The sequence below is a fragment of the Myodes glareolus genome, chromosome 4 (assembly GCF_982192425.1).
Source record: "Myodes glareolus chromosome 4, mMyoGla1.1, whole genome shotgun sequence".
In the NCBI taxonomy this organism is placed as follows: domain Eukaryota; kingdom Metazoa; phylum Chordata; class Mammalia; order Rodentia; family Cricetidae; genus Myodes; species Myodes glareolus.
Window position 1 is genome coordinate 2,466,950 of NC_142029.1, and position 19,647 is coordinate 2,486,596.

Consider the following 19,647-nt stretch of genomic DNA (forward strand, 5'->3'; position numbering starts at 1 on the left):
CAGAGAGGATAAATAGAAGGAGAACTGAGGAAGAGGGGGAGCAAGATAACAAGAGGAGGAGGAGGACATCCGGGGTCAGCCAGCCATCCAGCCAGCCACAGAGTAAGAGCAAAGGTAATATTAATAAAAGGAAAAGCCCAGAGGCAAAAAGTAGTTGGGATAATTTAAGAAAAGCTACAAGAAATTAGCCAAGTTAAGACCAGGCATTCATAACTAAGAATAAGCCTCTGTGCGTGATTTATTTGGGATCTGGGTGGTGAACCCCCAAAACACCCCAAACAGCCAAAAGTGAAACATCGCACCACATTACCACGTAGGTCCCAAGTGGTGTGGGAGGTCCTTCTGTCTATGGCTTGCTTTTATTGGTTAATGAATAAAAAACTGCTTTGAGCCTATGGCAAGAGCAGAACAGAACTAGGCGGGAAAAGCTAGGCTGTATTCTGGGAGAAAGAGGGTGGAATCAGAGAGAAGCCATGGAGCCGACGCCAGAGTCAGAAGCACTGAAACTTTGCTGGTAGGCCATAACCTCGTGGTGATGCACGGATTAATAGAGATGGGTTAAATTAAGATGTAAGAGTTAGCCAATAAGAAGCTAGAGCTAATGGGCCAAGCAGTGCTTTAAATAATATGGTTTCTGTGTGATTATTTTGGGTCTAAGCTAGCCGGGAGGCCGGGAACCAACAAGTGACCCCCTCCTCCAACACTCGAGGAGGCCAAGGTCTGCTTCATCACACAAAAGCCGCACTTCTCACGGAACGAGGCTAATACTCAACAGGGTTCCTCTTCCACCACCACACCTGGTACCCACGCTTCATACATGAAATGAGTGACATGCCCAGCACAGGCACACGTCTGAACTCCAGGAAGAGCAGGTGTAGTGAGGGGCTGCGGGCAGGCCTGCTTTTCATCCTGCCCGGCTCCCGCACGGCTAGCTTAGTCCCAGAAATAACAACACACAAATTGTATTCATTTAAGCACTGCCTGGCCCATTATCTCTAGAGAGTTAGTTACTGACTAACTCTCATATCTTGATATTAACCCATTTCTAATAATCTGTATAGCATCACGAGCTGGTGGCTTACCGGAAAAGATTCAGCATGTCTGACCTGGTGGCTGGCTCCATGGCTTCTGGTTCATAGCCCTCTTCCCAGCATTTTGTTCTGTTTACTCCACCTACCTAATTTTCTGTCCTATCAAGGGGCCAAGGCAGTCTCTTTATTGACCAATGAAAATAACACAATAGACAGATAACCCTCCTCCATCAAGCAGGGCTGAGGAAGGAGTGCTAGAAGTTTGAGGCCAGCCTAGGCTACACAGCGAGAGCCTGCTTTTAAAAAGACAGACATCTTTGAGAAGGTAAAACAAGGCCATTGTTATTATGTTGTTAACTTGGGATGTCCAACCAGCTCTGAATGAGCCTGTTTCATTTTCAGGAAACTGACAAGTTAGCTAAATTATTCTGAAGTGTACAAATCCCTGTCAAAAATGAATATCCTTTGGTCATTGCTAGTGTCAGCCTTTGTATGTCTGGGACTTTAGGATTATCTTCCTCTTGGTCAATAGGGTTAATTTTTAAATTGTGAGCAAGCTATGTCATAAACATAAATGTTTGTATCTTTCAATAATGTCAGAATTTATTGGATAACAATAAATCCATAAACTATGTACATTTCATTACCTTCAAGGAACCAAGTAGTCTCGATGTCATTTGGAACATGAACACTGAGCAATTATTTTCTTTTATTTCATTTCAGTCTTAGTTACTAATGTTACTCTCAGATTACACATTTCATACTACACAAGAGAATACAGATTCTAGAACTATTAAGAAAAGGCTATGACCATGACAAGCTTTAAAGAGGCCCTAGTACAGGCAAAAAGCCGAGAGATGGCAGAGATCTGGTGCCACTACTGATGGCTAGGTATCGAGAACTCATCAGAGCTATACAGGGCGGGTTTAAGGTACGGTGGGTCCAGACACCTGTATAGTTCTAGTGGGCAAGTCAGGCAGGGTGAGGGGCTGAGCTGAAGTCTCAGACACAGAATCAGAAGTACATCCAGTGACGAACATCCCAAGTGACCTAATGCCAGGACCATAAAGGCCAGTGCAAGGTCCTCCTGCTTCTGAGCAAGGGTTTTACCAGGTAAGCCTTGTTGGCTTCAGACTCGCAATTCTTCATCACACACCTAAGTGCTGGGATTAGAGGTGCCACCACACCCAGCAATGTCTCCTTTGTGGTGACTCAGGAGAGGAAGTTACATCATCCTTTGGTCTAGTGTGTTTGCTAAGCCCATGGGCTTGACTTCTCTGATATGGTCTTGATACACTCCTGCACTCTGATTTAATTTGATAAGTTCACAGATGGTGCTTTTTTTGTGTAGGTAAGTCCATGCCTTGTGGTTTGTGCTGCACAGTGGGGGGTGTTCTTTGTAATAAGCTCTGTGTGTTCAGTATCTGGTGGTTGTCTACCTGCCCAGGAAGTTACTCTGCCTTAGCAAGGTAGAACAAAGTGTTAATGTACAAATAGAAGCATCCCAGGCAAGGCAGAACTTCAAGGCTACATCGTTTTTCTTTTATTTATTTGTTTGTTTGTTTTTCAAGATAGGGTTTTTCCTGTAGCTTTGAGACCTGTCCTGGAACTTGCTCTTGTAGACTGGGCTGGCCTCAGACTCACAGAGATCCACCTGCCTCTGCATCCCGAGTGCTGGGATTAAAGGCATGTGCCACCACCGCCAGGCTTCAAAGCCACTTTTCTACACCAAAGTGGGGGAACTAAGAGCAAGGCCAGCTTTCTCTACAGTTAGGTCTTTTGCCATGGTTAAATTACGATGGTTGATTTCTACTTAGCCCAACTGTATTCAGGGCACCCGTACCAAAAGCCTGTCTTCAAGGAGAGAAAGCTGCCACATAAAGGTATGGAGGGGTTTATTTTCAAGATTTATTGCATGAGCCTTTTGCCTGAGTGTAAGTATGTGCATCATATGTACATGCCTGGTGCTTGTAGGGTCAGAAGAGGGCATTGGTTCCACTGGGACTGGAGTTATGGACAGCTGTGAGCCACCAGACGGGTGTTGGGAACTGAACCTGGTCCTCTGTGAGAGTAACAGGTGTTTTGTTTGTTGGTTGTTCAGTCAGGGTTTCTCTGTGTAGCCAAAGCTGTCCTGGCACTCCCTCTGTAGACCAGGCTGGCCTTTAACTCAAGAGCTCGGACTGCCTCTGCTTCCCAATTGCTGGGAGTAGAGACGCACTAGCATCACCAGGCATTACAAGTGTTCCTAACCACTGAGCCAACTCTCCACCCCCAAGGTATGGAGTTTTGTTTTTTTTTGTTGTTGTTGTTTGGTTGGTTTTTTGTTTTGTTTTTTTTTTGTTTTTTTTTGTTTTTTTTTGTTTTTTCGAGACAGGGTTTCTCTGTAGCTTTGGTGCCTGTCCTGGAACTAGCTCTAGTAGACCAGGCTGGCCTCGAACTCACAAAGATCCGCCCGCCTCTGCCTCCCGAGTGCTGGGATTAAAGGCGTGCGCCACCACCGCCCGGCTTGGAGTTTTTATCATACATAGCATGAAAGGTTTCCTACATAAATAATTTTTTTTACCTGAGTTAGGTTCCTGGGGCCACGGTCAAAGGAGAGGACAGACTCCTTCAAGCTGTCCTCTGACCTGCACACATTTGTCATAGCACATGCACCCTTCCCCACAATAAATAAAAAATGTAATAAAAATGTAAATATTCATCAAGTCTGTCGTGTAGTTATTGAAAGGTGGCTCACAAGATTAAGGACACTATTGAAACGTCAACCTTCAGGAGATTCAAGAAACTCTTTGAGGCCCCAACAAGATCGTTCATTGGGTAAGGGTCACCAAATGCGACAATCGGAGTTCTACGCCCAGGATCTATTCAGTAGAAAGAGACGACCGGCAAAGGTTGTCCTCTGACCTCGGCAACCGATCACACAAATGAATAAACGTGATAAAATCAGTTTAAAAAGAAAAGAAACACTAAGGTATGAAAAGCTCAGCAAGTTCCTAGATTCATCAGGTTCCTCCCAGTTTAATCAGCAAACACAGGGCAGCCTCAAGCCGGAGAGGGCGCTCCAGGCAGGCCGCTGTCAGGAACCACGACGGGATGGGCTCGCAGCTCACGGGGCGCAGGCTCCGGTGACGGAATCTGTCTTTGGTCTGTGATGGGTGCCCCACCCGGGACGCACAGGCGTTCGCTCCTCTCCCAAGTCACCAAGCATTGGGTCCCTACGAGCGGCCGACGCCTCTCGGGAGGTCGCCACGTCCCGCCCCGCTAACTCGGACACAGGGCTCGGACGAACGGAAGCCGGCTGCCCCGGAGACGACTCCTCCGGCCCGGGTGAGGTCACAGCTCTCCGTCCTCCACTAGCTGCAGGGAGGGTCCCCAAAGGAGACCCGACGGCGCATGCTCCCGTGCCGGACCCAGCAAACCGGGCGAGCCTGCGCGTGCGCGGCGTCCGCGGAGCCGGGCGAGCGAGTCATGAGAGATTGGAGGCGACCTGGTAGCCGAGCCAGCGCCCGTCCGAACCAACCGGGCCGCCCGGGCCTCACGTCTGACACGAAGAGCGTGCGACGACGCGAGCCGAGGAGCCCCGGCGCCCCAGCCAATCGGCGTCTCGCTCCGGCTGGCCACGCCCCCCGCGCCCTCTCACGTAAAGTTGAGCCCGCGGGACCCGGCGAGCCGGCTACTGGCTTCTGATTGGCTGGGGTGAGCGGTGGCCGGAGCCGGGCGGAGGTGGTGTGCTCGCACTTGGGTTGGCGGCCAGGAGCCGGCGGGACTGCAAGAGACGCCGCGTCTCTGTGAGTAAACCGGGCCGGGGCGGGAGGACGAAGAGCGGAGGGTGCTCGGGAGGGCCGGAGGCCGGGGGCTGCAAGCCGTGGGGCGCGGGGGCGGCGGGGATCGGCGGGGGGACCCGGGTCCCTGTCGCTCGGGGATGTGGGGACCGAGGACCGAGGCCGGAGCTTTGGAGAGGATCGCGGCCGAGGGAACCATCTGAGACGGGGACTGGGCTGGTGCCAGCTTCGGGGATCCCGGGAGAAGCGGCGGGCGAGGAGGGAGCAGCGCGATCGAACCGGCCACGGAGGCGGGCCAAGGTCACGAGTAGGGTGGGACGCGAGGGCACCTCGGCCTGGCCTTCCCGGTGCGTCACCCGGGGTTAGCGCCAACCTTAGATGACCTGTGTCGCCTAGGAAGAAGGCTGTGGCGGAATGCAAATGTCCCTGACCAGGGGGACGTGGCGTAGAGATCACAGACGCCCGGATGGATTTGCCAGCAGCCCGGTGGTTCAACAGTGTTGCCTGATTTCCTCGCGTATTCTCGGGGTGGAGCACAGCCCCCCTCGAGAATGTGATCCCCACCAAGGGGAGCTGCTTCCGGAAGTACCGAGGCACCTTGCAGCGTGACAGTTTGCAAATTCTGACAGGTCCAAGTGGTTCTCGGTGCTCACGGAGTGTGCTAAGGGATCCTCTTTTCGTCTTCTGTACAGCAGTGTTGCTTGAAAGGGCTTCTTAAAACATATATTCAGTGTCCTGCCCCTGGTCAATTTGAATCAGCATCTCCAGGCTGGCGCCTTGGCAGCCATTTTGCACAAGCTGACGGGTGACTGGTGCAAAATCAGAATTTGAAACCATTGTTTTAGATCATAGTTCTTGGGATCAAAGGGACAGGCTGGGAAGGGTCTCCGGCTGTTGCATCACCTCAGCTCAGCCATTTTACCTCTTCTAGGTTGTCATGCATCTGCAACAGGCTGTCAGTAATCATACCTGGCCTTACAGAATAATAGGTTTGAATATCTGGTTATTGGTGATTTAAAAATAAAAGTAATGTTCTACTTCCCAACAGATATAGGTCAGTCTCTGGGTGAGTGAGATAATAAAAGAAAATCTAGTGTGGGGAAGTCTCTTCAAATCAAATTTGGAATTGTTAGATAGTTTAAGTCACTGAAGAGAGTCCATTTCATTTTAGGTATGACTTACACAGTGTTTCCACTTCAGAGACCGTATTGGGGCTCTGTTAGGAATGGACTTTTGAATTTCCAGTTCAAATTTGCACCTGTAACATAAGTTGGTTTAGCCATAAATATATTGTCAACCTGAAAGGGCCGTGTGCTGCATGGGGAAGAGCCTTTCCAGAGGTGAACTCCTAGTGTAGACCAACTCACGTGGCCCTCCAAACCTGGCTCTGCCACCCCTGAAAGGAGCATATCCATCGCCATTGGACTCATTTCTTATCCAGGGTATGATCTGAGCGTATTGACCCTGGAACTTTAAAGGGTATCGTTTCCTCTTCATTTACGTGGTGGTAGTTCATGAATACTCGGGAAATCTCCAGGTGATAAGGTAATTATCAAAATTACATATTCAAAAAGTGTTTTCTATTTAGACTGATTACATTAAAGTTACATCATTTTAAAGATGATATGAAGGTCTAATATGAATTTACATTTCTGATATGCATTGGACTTTTAAGTGCTCCTATTTCATCTAATTGTGTCCTAAAATATGTTCATGAATATTCCTGAATCCAAAAATGTCATTAGTTATTTCTTCTTTCTTTTTTAATCAAGGTTTTGCTGTATAGCCCAGGGGAGCTTCAAACTTGAGATCTCCTGCCTCCTTAGTCTGAGGCCGAGATTATAGCCAAGTGCCACCACACACAACTGTTCAGTTATTTCGTCTTTTGTAGCCCCTCCTGGTAGCCAAACACATATAATTGGTACACATGCATGCTAATGCATTGGGGAAAATGCCTGTCACGTAGGTCACGTAATTACAGTCCCATCAACATGACTTTCTTTGAGCTCTAGGCTTCTCTTCAGCTTCCTGCCAGGTATCTGTCCAATCATGCCTGGTGGATGTCTTTTATAAACTTGATTTCGTTATTTTGTTGTCTTGAGACAGAGTGTTGCTACATAGTTTAAGCTAGCTTTGAATTCATGATCCTCCTCTGAGTGCTGAGATTAGAGGGTGTGCATCACCTCCTCTCTGGCCATCACTAGTCCCCTAAAACAAATAATGGCCACTTGGTGTGCCCCAAGTCTTAACTGCAGAGGCAGCATTCTGGAAGTGAGGTCAAGTGCCCTTCCCGTGCTATCTTGAGAGTCTGTAGGGAAATCATCACAGGTGATGGAGGGAGAGGACCCGTGCCTGCTGGGTTTTCTGTACAGAAAGAGCCAGCTGTCTCTCCCTCGTGAAAGAAGAGCCTGCTGCTCCATGAACCCACTGGGCAGTTACCCTCATCCACATAAGAAATGGGGGAAAGGTACCACTGTGGTTTGTTTCCTTATTTGTGATTGGTTGGTCGGTCGGTCGGTTGTTTGGTTGTTGGTGCTAGGGATCTCGCCCTCGGTTTCATGCGTGCCAACAGGTGACCCATCACACCCCACTTCTGGAGATAATCTCACATGATGAGTTCAGGAGGCTTAAGGGCAAAGGAAGGTTTGTTTTGTTTTTGTATTTTTGAGATAGGGTCTATTTGTAGCTCTGGCAGTCCTGGAACTCGGAGAGACCCACCTGCCCCTGCATCTTGAGTGCCGTTCAGCCTTCAGATAGGTAGCTCTGGGGGGCCGATCTGCGGGGCTCAATGCAACGTGTCATCCCTCCATAGAGCCCGTTCATGCAGTTCTTGAGGTCCTAGGTGTTTATGAAACCTCTCAAATCTGTTCTAGCTAAGATAGTTTTCTGTAGTTCAATATGGATTATGTTATTGGCAAATAAGTACATTCCATCCATTCCTTTTTAAAAAATAATCAGCTTTTTGAACCATCGGTTATTTCAGTGTGTGTTTCTTCGAGTCAGGATACCTTCTATAGCCTATTGGAGATTTTTGTTTATTTGTTTTGCTTTCTTTGAGGTGGGAGGGTATCCTCTCGTTATAGCCCAGGCTGGCCTGGAACTCAAGATCCTTCCCCTTCAGACTGTTGGTATTACAACTGTGTGCCACCACACCTAGTCAGTATTTGTTTTATTTTTGCAAATATAGTGAGTGTCCTGAACCTTGAGCTTACTGAACCTTGTATATACAAAAGCTTAGTAAGATTAATGCGTTAGGAAGTAATGGAGTACCAAAAAAAGACTCATTTCTATTCTGAATGTGGTGTGTAGCTAGCTCCTTTTCTTCTCTACTGGACGGTACTATTGACTCTGTAGGGAGGTAGAGCTCACTTTCAAAACAGACATTCCTGCTTTAGACTTGGATTATCTTTGAGGACTTTGCTGCCATTTAACCCCCAGGAAGAGCAATCTGTTGCCCTTGGTCCTGAAGGGAATGCCCTGCCTGTAGAGAGAGTCCAGGATTGTGCGTGCAATGGGCAACAATTGGTGCCAGTGGGAGGTCTGTGTACTGTGAGCCGTGTTTGCCTCCTCTGTTGAACCTGTGGGTCAGGATGACAGGCAGGCAGCTCAAAATTGTTCAGTAAAGAAACACAGGATAAAGATGGGATGAAATGTCCCTGAAATGATTGTAGGGAGGGGGCCTTTGTCCCTGTGATGGTGGAAGTGAGTTACTTTTTTGTTATTTTTTGTTACATTTTGTTATTTTTGTCCTGCTTCTGTATTCACCTAACTGCTAAGCTCATCTTGGCCCTCTCTGGGAACCACGGAAAGCAATGTTGTAACAGGAAGGTAGACCTATAGAGGAAGGCTTGGGGGCACTGGGAAGGTGTAGGAAAGAAGGCGGATCAGCTGTCCGCTAGATGTCCATCAAGGAGGTGCTCACACTCACAGGCACACCCTGCACATATGTTTTAAAAGAATATTGTGGTTTTCATAGTGTTGTAAAACATGTGACGGGTGATAAAGGTGCACAGTTCTCTTCAGTGGTGAAAGTTTAGGGCTAGTTTCCAGTTCACAGCAGACGCCATGGAGACGGAGCAGAGTGATGTGTTAGCTGCTTTTAATTGAGAACCTCAAACAATTCTCTTTCAGGAAGACTCTTGAAGAAATCACAATGTCGACCAACACAGACCTTTCCCTTTCTTCGTACGACGAAGGTCAGGGGTCTAAGTTTATTCGGAAAGCTAAGGAAACACCGTTTGTCCCCATTGGTAAGTGGCTGGCACTGATGATCACTCTGCTGTGAGCCTAAAGCGATGGAACTATGGTAAATTTGAATACTGAGTGAATCCTGAAATACCTTTTTCTTATTTTGTTGAAGTGTGATAAAGCCAGCATCCTAAGAGCTCATCCCAAAAGCTCGTGGGCTCGGGTTTGTGTGATTGACTGTTGTCTCAGTGACTCGTGCTGGTCAGATCTCAGGACCACCTCTGACTCCGAGGTTTTCCAGGGCTCAAAACAAAAACACCATAATCGTGTTAAGGTTCACGACACTGGAAAGGCAGAGGTGAACGTCAACAAAGACACCTGCCATGAAGTCCAGGGCAAACCAAGTGTATGCTACGGTGTCTCCTCCTCGAGGACACCGCATCCTTCCAGGGCTGTGTGGCAGCCTGGGCAAAGGGAAAGCTGCCCCACACTGGCATTTAGGCTGTTCTGAGGTCAGTCACAGGCGTGCCGTGTCCATGGAGGCCTTGCAGCTCATGAAACAACGATATGATCACCAGTGGAAATTCCAAAATCAGAAAATTGGAATAATTTATTCACTTAAAGCAGATACAAATTATATTTAGTATTAAAAGACTAGACACGTTCCCTTTAAATGGAATGGGTCAGGGATCCTGGTGAACTCTGCTGTTGTTGCCCAGAAATCCTGGATACTTTGCGCAGGGCAGGAAAGGAGCTGTGTGCATACTTCAGGAAGAAACCCTATTGGTTTGTGGGTGATATAATTATCTGCATAGGGAATACAAGAAAATCAAATGAGAAACAGCTAGACCAAATAGAGAAAAGATTATTGTCCTAGTTATATGGCTGTTGCTATGGTAAGATCCATTGCCAGGGGCATCAAAAGAAAGAAAAGAGAGGTTATTTGTCTTAAACTGCCAGATGGCAGTCCATCACCGAAGGGAGTCAGGACAGGAACCGGAAGCAGAAACTAGGAGGGATACTGCTTGCTGGCTCACTCCCAGGCTTGCATCCAACCAACTGCTTATCTAGCCTGGGACCACCCACAGTGGACTGAGCCCTCCCACTGTCAATCAAAACATTATCTCATGGGCATGACCACAGGTCAGTCTAATCTGGGCAATACCTCAATTCAGACTCATGACCCCTTCAGGGGTCACCTAAGACCATGGGGAGACACAGATATTTACATTACAGTTCATAACTAGCAAAATTACAGTTAGGAAGTAGCAATAGAAATAATTTTATGGTTGGGATCACCACAACATGAGGAACTGTATCGAAGGGTTGCAGGGTGGGGGGTCAGAACCACTGCTATAGAAGGAACGTTCATGCTGAAGCCGAGCAGGGGTTACTTCATTGGTACATTATTAGATATCTGGGGGAACCCGAGGAATGCCTAAGATATCGTCAGTAAGGACACCACTGTCTGCCTGCAGATGGTAGGTGCCCCGCCTGAATTTTCCATTCTCGGGTCTCACAAATCGTCTACTCTGAGAAGTATGCTGTTGTCTTTTCCTTTTCAGTGTTAACACGGTTATTTCCCAGTTTCTTTCTTTCTGTTTTATCATCCAAGCCCAGTCACCAGCTCAACCTCTGCAGTGTGCGTGTGTTTGTTGCCCACTCTGTATGGATTGCTGAGTTCCAGTTTTAGGTTATGCAGTCTAAGAGAGAGCCATTTTGAAATTCAATTTTTTTTTTGTGGCCTAATGTATGGTTGAATTTTGTCAAAACTTCCTAGACATTTGAGACAATGTATGGTCTATTTTAAATTAAAATTTTATTTATTATTATATGTGTATATATGTGCGACAGTGCTCAAGTGTGGGTCAGAAAACAACTTTCAGGGGTCTGTCCTCTCTCCGCCCCCCTGAGGCAGCTCTTGTTTCCTCTGTACTGCATACTCCAGGCCAGCTGGCCCACGACCTCCGTGTGGCCCTGTCTCCACCTCGCATCTGCCCATAGGAGCCCTGCTATAATTACAGGTGTCCATCGAATATCTGACTTTAAAAAAAAACAAAACTTGGATTCCAGGGATTGTTCTTGTCTTCCTGCCTCGCAGCAGGTACTGAGACATCTCGCTGCTCTTTAGTTGGTCTTAAATCTGTCTACTTAGTCCACAAACCCACAGGTTTTCAGAAGTAGTCCTTAACCAGGCATTGTGGCTTAGAACCCAGCACTTGGAATGTAGGGACAGGAGACTCGGATTCATGGTCATTTTCTGTTCAGAGCAAATTTGAGGTCAGCCTGGGATACATGGGACCTGGAATCCCTCCCCACCCCCCATCCCCCAAAAAAAGCCCTGCTGCTTGGTAGGTGGAGTTCAAGGCCAGCCATGGCTACACAGTGAGATGCTGTTTCAGAAAAGCAAAAGACCCAAGAAGATCCTATCTAGATTTGCTGCTGTTTGCTATGAATTCTAGATTTGGGCTTGTAAAGCAAAAAAGATTGAAAACTTTGTGTGTTAATTATGAGCTGATGAAGTAGCCTCACAACAGTAGAGAGTACGTTGATCACTGGTGAAATTGTCCCGCTGCCATGCCGCTAATGCGAGTGTGACTTTGTTCTGCAGGAATGGCAGGCTTTGCAGCGATTGTTGGGTATGGGCTATACAAACTGAAGAACAGGGGAAATACAAAGATGTCCATCCACTTGATCCACATGCGTGTGGCCGCCCAGGGCTTTGTTGTTGGAGCCATGACTCTTGGTAGGTCCAGCACGACTTCCGATATGTGCCTCTCTTTGATGCTTTTCTTTACAAAGCACAGTAAATCCTTTCCCTGACCCTGAAGCCGTCTGGAAATGCCTGCTACTCATTCTCCTGTGGCGGAATAGTTGGGGCAGCGGTACAGTTTTACCTGCCGAGGTAAACCCTTGTTAGTTCATCGCTGTCCCTGCCAAGGTAAACCCTCGTTAGCTCATCGCCATTTGAATGCAGGTTGGTAGCAACGGTGTCCTGGGGAGAATGTGAGTGCTGTCGTGAGTTTTGGAAAGTAGAAAAGATTCTGAGACGTACAGGCTTTTACTGGCATCGTGACTTACTGACTTTTCTGCTACTGTGTAGTGGCTGTTTTAAAATCACCAGGCAAACCGGGCAGTAGTGGCACACGCTTTTAATCCCAGCACTCAGGATGAAGAGGCAGGCGAAATCTCTGTGAGTTTGAGGTCAGCCTGGTCTACAGTGTGAGTTCCAGGACAGCCAGAGCTACACAGAGAAACCTTGTCTCGAAAAACCAAAAAAAGCAAAACAAACAGAATGCCAGGCATTCTGGCTGTTGATCAGAACCCTGGGACACATGAGCTGCTTACACTGGCCCTACCCAGCCTAGGAAGTTACAGAATTTTAGGGTTGAATGTGAGGAGGCCGGAGTGTGTGCCTCTGCTGTCCAACTCCCGACAGGCTGTCGCGTGTACCTGTCCTGTGGACTGTTCTGTGTCTTCTAAATGCTGAAGGAGATGTACTGATGCTTCTCTTCCTTTTCTGCAGGTATGGGCTATTCCATGTATAAGGAATTCTGGGCCAAGCCCAAGCCGTAGACGACGAGCTGCCACCTTGGACTGGGAAGTGCTTGCTTTACTTAGACGTCTCATATTGAGGTTACATGTTTGTGTCACAATAAATAACGTGGGTTTCGACAATGACACAATATTGAATATTGGCTTCCTTCCTTGCCAGCTTAGTGTGCCTGGTGGCCAGATTGTCAGTGGCTTCACTAACTAGGTCACTTGTGGGGAGTCAAGTTAACACAACAGAAACCTGTCGCCTGAATGCAGCTGGTAACAGTGTTCTTCTTGCACCCTTATAGTAAAGGTTTTAGGGGGACAGCGGGCAGTCAGACACACAGTGTGCCTCAGAGCAGGCCTAGCTTTGGAGGTTTCAGGAGAAATCATGTCTGCCCCAGTTCATTCAACATTTTTTGGCTGCCTGTGGGCTGAATTTAGAATTTAGGGTTTTAAGGTTTGTTGGTGTCTGAAAACACTTTCCAAAGAGTGCATGAAAAATAACTTACATAGCCCCCTACAGCCGAGAGAGATGGCAGCTGCAGAGAAGCAGGGTTTATTAGAATCAACTTATAAACGTAGTTAATTGGGTTCCACTTTAGCTCTTTAATAATTGCAAAGTTATATTTTTGCCGCTCTGTAATAGAATAGTTTTTAAATGTCATATTGAAATAGAGGTATTTTTGTTTCTTTTTTATGATTTATTTATCTTTTATTTTATGTGCATTGGTGTGAAAGTGTCAGATCCCCTGGAACTAGATTTTCAGACAGTTGTGAGCTGCCATGTGGGTGCTGGGAATTGAACCTGGGTCCTCTGGAAGAGCAGTCAGTGCTCTTAACTGCTGAACCATTTCTCCAGTCCCTTTTTGTTTCTTTTTTGTGGTGCTGGGCATTAAATGAAGCCCTCACTTGGACTAGGCAATTGCTGGTACCAGTGAGCTACATCCCAGCAGAAATAGGGACTGTAAGTGATAATACTTACACAAATGATAAAGGAAACACACAGCTTCTTGTGGACAGTGTCCTGCTTTCCCTGTAAGAATCATAAATATTAAAGTACTGAAGATGAGAAGAGAGGGGTGGGTGGGTGGTTTTCCAAGACACCACGCATGGACTGGAACATAGAGAATGCTTAGTGCACTGTAAACCCCCTACTAGCCTGAACTTACATTCCACAGCAACAGCGTGGCATATGTATTGTTATTAAAGGAAGTGAACACACCAGGTGTCTTGAATTTATTTCAGCATAGAGAAAAGTGACTCTTCCCTCAGAGCAGCCCAGAAATTAGAAGATGAAATCTTTGTGGTGGAATGTCTGTGGTGGGAGACAGTTAAGCGCCATCTTCAGCTTGGAGCATTGATTGGCATCTGTTGGGCACCTACTGAGAAATGTTTATTTCAGTTGTGCGTAGATGTGGATATGTACGCGAGTGTGTACATATGACTGCAGGTGCCCTCCAGGCTGGAGGCACTGAGTATCTTTGGGGCCAGAGCTACAGGCGATTGTGCTGGGAACTGAATTGGGGTTCTCTACAAGAGCAGGTCTGGCTCTAGGCATTGAGTCATCTCTCCAGCCCACTCCCTTTTATCACATTTGTCTGTGTGCACGTGCACACAGCAATCACAGGACAATCCGAGGAATCGGTTCTCTCCTGGGTGTGGACAGGTTCACAGTCTTGGTAGCAAGCCCCTTTACCTGCTGAGCCCTCTTGCTGGCCCTTAAGAGCTTAAGCATTAATGATTTAGGGGGTAGACCCTTTCTACAGATGGGCCTGGGTCACATGACTGGAACTTGGGCCTGGGAGGTGGGCAGTTAACAGCATGCATTCCTCATGCTGTGCCTAGGACTGACCATGGGACTTGGCTTTGTATTGTTCTAGTTTAGAATAGATGGGATCGCCCTTGAGAAGAGCCCAGGGAAGGTTAATAGCACCACAGACGCCGACGAATGTGAGGACCGGCCATGTGGCCTCTGTGAGGTGGAGCGGCAGCAGTGGCTGAATTTAATGGGATTAGGCTGCACCTTGCTTTGGTCCTGATCAGGGCCTGTATGACTGACGTGAAAGCATGGACTAGCCGCGTCTCTGTGGGCCTGTCTAGCTGCGGCTGGAGCAATCCTGAGAAAGTTCTCTGTCTTTTGGCTTGCTGCTTTAGTGTATTCTGCATTTTGAGAATTTGTTATTGAGTAACACCTGGACTCATGGTTCTGCCACTCTGAGCCAAATAGTTGTTTTCCTCATCCAAAGTGGGGACACAATCTAGAATTAGAGAAAACAGGAAGTCACAGAGGCTTAGCCTAGCACACCATGCTTTAGTGGCTCAGTATGTTGCTGCTGTTACTCTGATTGTACTGAGTATAGGTTTAAAGATCACGGCAGAACGTGGCTGCCAGTAGAGGAAGCAGCAGGAGCATCTGGCTGGCCGGAGCCTCGGGCTGGACTGGAAGTCTCCGCAGAGAAGCAGCATTCTACTTTGGTTCTCCTTAGGGAGAGCTCTGTCCTGCTGTTGGGAATTAGTGGAACGTGGTGTGATTGTTTCAAGCCTTACTTCCCAGTTACCTGTCAGGGCACAACGGTCTTTCGCCCAAAGAGCTTGGCATTAGTTTCTGGCTCAGTTAATGCTTGTTGAATTCATCAGAGTCAATCTTGGGGGTTTTGCATTTATCAAGTTTCTTCCATGTCCATGGATTCCTCCAACCACAGATGTGAAATTTCTGTGTGTGTCAATACCGAGCGTGTGTGGATTTCCTTTTCCTGTGGGGGTCCTACAGGTGTGGTGTAACATCAGTTACACAACATTTTATTGCATTAGACAGTGTGCGGAACGTGGAGAAACTTGAAGAACGTGGAGGATGTGCACAGCTTATGAGCAAACCCCTCACTGTTTTGTTTAAGAGACCTGAGCACCTGTCTGCAGGTTTGGCTGCTCACTGGGGGTTCCAGAACCCATCTGCCATTGCTGGGTATGCCATGTCTGAGCAACGGCGACATCTGGTGGCGAGAGTCGAATCTGACCACACAAGCTCCCTAGTGGAGCACAGCAGAAACTGAGAGATTCCGCTGCTTCCTGACCACAGTGGTCGTGGAAACCTTGCCTTCTGTCCTGTAGATGAGGAACTGAAGCTCGGGGTCCGGAGTCCCCGGGATTCACAGTTACGGTTCTGTCCCTATGCAAATCTGCAACCCACTCCCTCGTGACTGTAAGACTAAATCAAAGCCAAAGGATCATGAAGTAAAAGGTGCTGTGTACCAAGCAGTAGAACTGCAGATAACGATGTTCGCTCTAATAGCCCTTTGAGTTTAGGAGAAAAGAACGAGCCCAGGCCATCAGATAGAGTGCCACGTGACCCAGTAACCTAGGTAAGTTTTGGAAGAACCAGCACTGCGCATGTGCCTGCGTCCCCGGCTCAAGGAGGCTGCTTAGCTTTTCCCTCAGCCTCCTGCAAGGGACAGAGGTGAAAGAGGGAAGCTATCTGTAAGTGGGTCAAGCGGAGGCCATTGTCAGTCCCAGTTCAGTCTGTACTAAAGGCCTGGTGAAGGACCAGAGTCGATCTCGCCTGTCTGGGAGGTCACCTGGAACAAGAGGTCCCTGGGTCTTGTCAGAACACTGAGTTTTCTGAGAAGTCAATCTATGATGTCTGACGTCTCCATAGATACAAGCACATCTTAGACGTAAGCTCCACTGGTGGACTCAGACCTGCCTGGAACCAAAATGATGCACCCCTGATGGCCAGGGTCTAGAGGAAGCCAAGACCAGCAAACCTCCGTGGACAAGACAGACTTCATCAAAGCAAGGCTTGAGTCTGAAGAAACTGAACTTTTTCATCCTTTGGGGCTCCTGAGTAAGAAGCTGAATAATCAGTAAGGCTTTAAAACCTTTGCTGAAAAATGTCTCCAGGCTGTTTGTCTCTGTCTGCTCTGGATCTGTGCTCACAACACCTGTGTGGTGGCTCTGGGTGGGGAGCTGAGGGGGGGGGGCATTAGGGTCTGCACCCGGAAAAGAGCTCAAGATATGGATCCCAGCACCCAGACACAGGCTTTTGCTCAGTGTCCTGTTTACATGCTGCTACTCAGACTTTGGGGGTACTCTGCGCGGAGTACCCAGACCCTGGGGGTACTCCGCGCAGAGTAGCAGATTGGAGTTTGGACCCCCGAAGCTGAGGTGGAGCTGGACGCCTTGGTTTTGTTACAGTAAAACTCCCGTTATGAAGCAGGGCAACTAGGTATGCGGTAGTGGTAGTGGATACGTCAGTGGGTACGTCACACATTACAAAGCTCTTCCTCAACCGGTTTGAGTCTCGTAGCCGTGGTAATACTGCTGTTTAAGAAAATGGAGGAAACTGGAGCCATGGCTTGGTGGTTGAAAGCAATGGCTGCTCTTCCAGAGGACCCGGGTTCATTTCCCAGCACCTATATGGCAGCTTACAACCATCTATAAGTCCAGTTCCAAGGAATCCAAGGACCTCTTCTGTCTCCTCGAATGTTAAGCACCTGTCACATAAAATAACTTAATTTGAAAAATAAATTAAGTTTGTGACTTGACTCGTGTTACATTGAGCAGAAGACTTCATGCTTATTTGTAGGAGGAAAATAGTCTCAGTGAGGGAAGCCTACTTGATGACCCTCTTGTCTTCAAGATAAATACACATGGACAGGGTTGACGGCTCGGTGGGTAAAGTGCTTGCCTTGCAAACCTGAGGACCTCTGATTCCATGACCCATGTGTAAAAGGCAAGCGTGGTGGTGCTTAGGCTTGTAACCCCGGTGCTGGGGAGACTCAGGCAAGCAGCCCAGCCAAGCCTCCTGGGGCCAGCGAGAGACCCTATGTCCTCCGTGCCTTTCTGTTGCTATCGAAATACTCTGACACAAAGCCAGTCAGGAGGAAGAGCTGACCTTAGCCCACAGTTTCAGGTTCAGTGCATCACCACAGGGAAGTCAAGAGAAGGAAAACAATGCTTTCTCCCCTAGTGTCCAGCTTACGCTGCCCTTATATAATTCAAACCTAAACCAAGTGCCACCCACAGTTAAATAGGACAGTTGCCCCCCAGGCCACCCTGTCTAGACAGTCACTGAACTCTTTCCAGGTGAGATTCGATTGTGACAACTGACAAAACTGACCGTCACATCCTGTCTCAAAAACTGAATGAATGGCTTTGAGGAACAACCCCAAGGCTGGCATCCGGTCTCCATGTGTACACTTTAAAAACAAAAGTTTGCTATGACGTTGTCTCTCCCAGAAACGTCAGATGCTGCACCCATGGAGTCTCATCAACATGGCTGCTGCCTAAGCATGAACTGAACACAATGATTTCATGAGACATGCAAACATGGAGAGGGAGAAGTTCACAAGGCCTCAACCCTGGACAAAGAACTCCAGGCAACTAAGGAATGCTGAGGCTAGGAGAACCAGTCCTCAGAGAAGAGCACACCAACTGTTTATCCAATATCGAGTGGTCAGTCCTTAAAACATACATAGACATAGTTATGCAGACTGAACAGGTGACATCACACACATACACAGTGTGATGCTGGGATGGAACCAGGGCCTCACATATACACATGCTACACACACACACGTGCACTGAGTGGTGCTGGGGGTGGAACCAGGGCCTGCCTCTCTCTCTCTCTCTCTCTCTCTCTCTCTCTCTCTCTCTGTCTCTCTCTCTCTCTCTGTCTCACACACACACACACACACACACACACACACACACTGTGTGGTGCTGGGGGTGAAACCAGGACCTCACACATGCATGTGCGCACAGGTACACACACACTGTGTGGTTCTGGGGGTGGAACCAGGTCTCACACACGCTAGGCAAGCACTGTGCCACACCTGTATCTCCAGCCCTTACTCTCTAGGACAGGTTGCCCTGTGTAGCTCAGGCTTAAAACTCGGAGCTGAATGTGTGATCCTCCTACCTGTGCCTCCAAAGTGCTGGGACTGCAGACAAGTGCATCCATGCCCAATTTGAAGCTTTCAAATACATACCCTAGAGGCCAGCTGGAAGTTCTGTATCTTCCAATGCAATGCATTCTCATCTTAATGGAGACCTGACTTGCTTCTGGGAACAGTGCTTTCCCAGGACCCCAAGACATCTGGTTCCCATGTCCCCAAACCACAGTTTCCCTCTTGATTATGAGGTGGAGGAATGATACATGTGTGCTGTGTAGACCCCATTACTTTGAGGCGCTGCCCACCGAACCCACTCTGCCTCTTGGCTGTCACGCAGATTCCCAGGTCTCAGCCTGAGCTCAACACGCAGCGACTGAAGACCAAACAAAAGACCCTGTTGATGCGTGCTTTCTGGTCACATCAGCACATCTGCAGTAGAGGGGAAAAAGCAACAGAGGCCCCAAGTGCACAGTGAAGGGCGGGTGTGTGTGAGTGCAGCAAACTGGATGGACAGGGAGAGTACGGTCCCCTCAGAAGTTTAAATTTACCAAAATGTATCCCAGACAAATTTTGTGGAGGGCTGGGAATGTGGCTCAGCAGCTAAGAAGAATTCTTGTTCTTCCAGGGGACCGAACGCTTTTTGGCCTCCACAGGCACATGCACACATGCTGTAAATAAATACACACCCATGCACACGCACGCACGCCCACGCACACAGCAGCTTTATGAGTGCGGTGCTGCACACCACTGCGTTTCAGAGGGGTGGGCAGATGGTCACAGCGCTGTGAGGGCCCCGTCCTGTGTCTTCATAGAGAATGATGTGACACTCGCTTTAATGTGGATGGCAAACAGAAAGAAAAACATCTTCAACTAGCTGGCTGCTTTCACGTGATAAAGGCTTGCAAGCACACCTAGGGGCTCCCTTGGGTCATCTTTCCTGTATGCCTGCCTCTCTTCATGGCCCTGAAATACAGCAATGTCAAACTGGAAAACACATTGTCAAAAAGAATTTTTTAAAAATGTTTTCTTGGGGGCTGGAGAGATGGCTCAGAAGTTAAGAGCATTGCCTGCTCTTCCAAAGGTCCTGAGTTCAATTCCCAGCAACCACATGGTGGCTCACAACCATCTGTAATGGGGTCTGGTGCCCTCTTCTGGCCTGCAGGCATACACACAGACAGAACATTGTATACAGAATAAATAAATAAATAAATAAAT

At 48.0% G+C, this 19,647-nt stretch overlaps 1 protein-coding gene across 1 annotated transcript; it reads left to right on the forward strand.

The window, feature by feature from the left end:
* Window positions 1-4,658: 4,658 nt before the first annotated feature.
* Higd1a (HIG1 hypoxia inducible domain family member 1A) lies at window positions 4,659-12,687 on the forward strand. Its single transcript, XM_048423729.3, has 4 exons — window positions 4,659-4,819; window positions 8,945-9,063; window positions 11,613-11,747; window positions 12,528-12,687. Exons 2-4 carry the CDS (start codon window positions 8,967-8,969, stop codon window positions 12,575-12,577), a joined length of 282 nt encoding a protein of 93 aa, XP_048279686.1. The 5' UTR covers window positions 4,659-4,819; window positions 8,945-8,966; the 3' UTR covers window positions 12,578-12,687.
* The last annotated feature ends 6,960 nt before the right edge of the window (window positions 12,688-19,647 follow it).

Excerpts from the sequence above, each read along its gene's own strand:
- Higd1a (XM_048423729.3), top strand. The coding sequence starts at position 8,967 with ATGTCGACCAACACAGACCTTTCCCTTTCTTCGTACGACGAAGGTCAG. Across the intron at positions 9,064-11,612 it reads AACACCGTTTGTCCCCATTG|GAATGGCAGGCTTTGCAGCG; the intron begins GTAAGTGGCTGG and ends TTTGTTCTGCAG. Across the intron at positions 11,748-12,527 it reads TGTTGGAGCCATGACTCTTG|GTATGGGCTATTCCATGTAT; the intron begins GTAGGTCCAGCA and ends CCTTTTCTGCAG.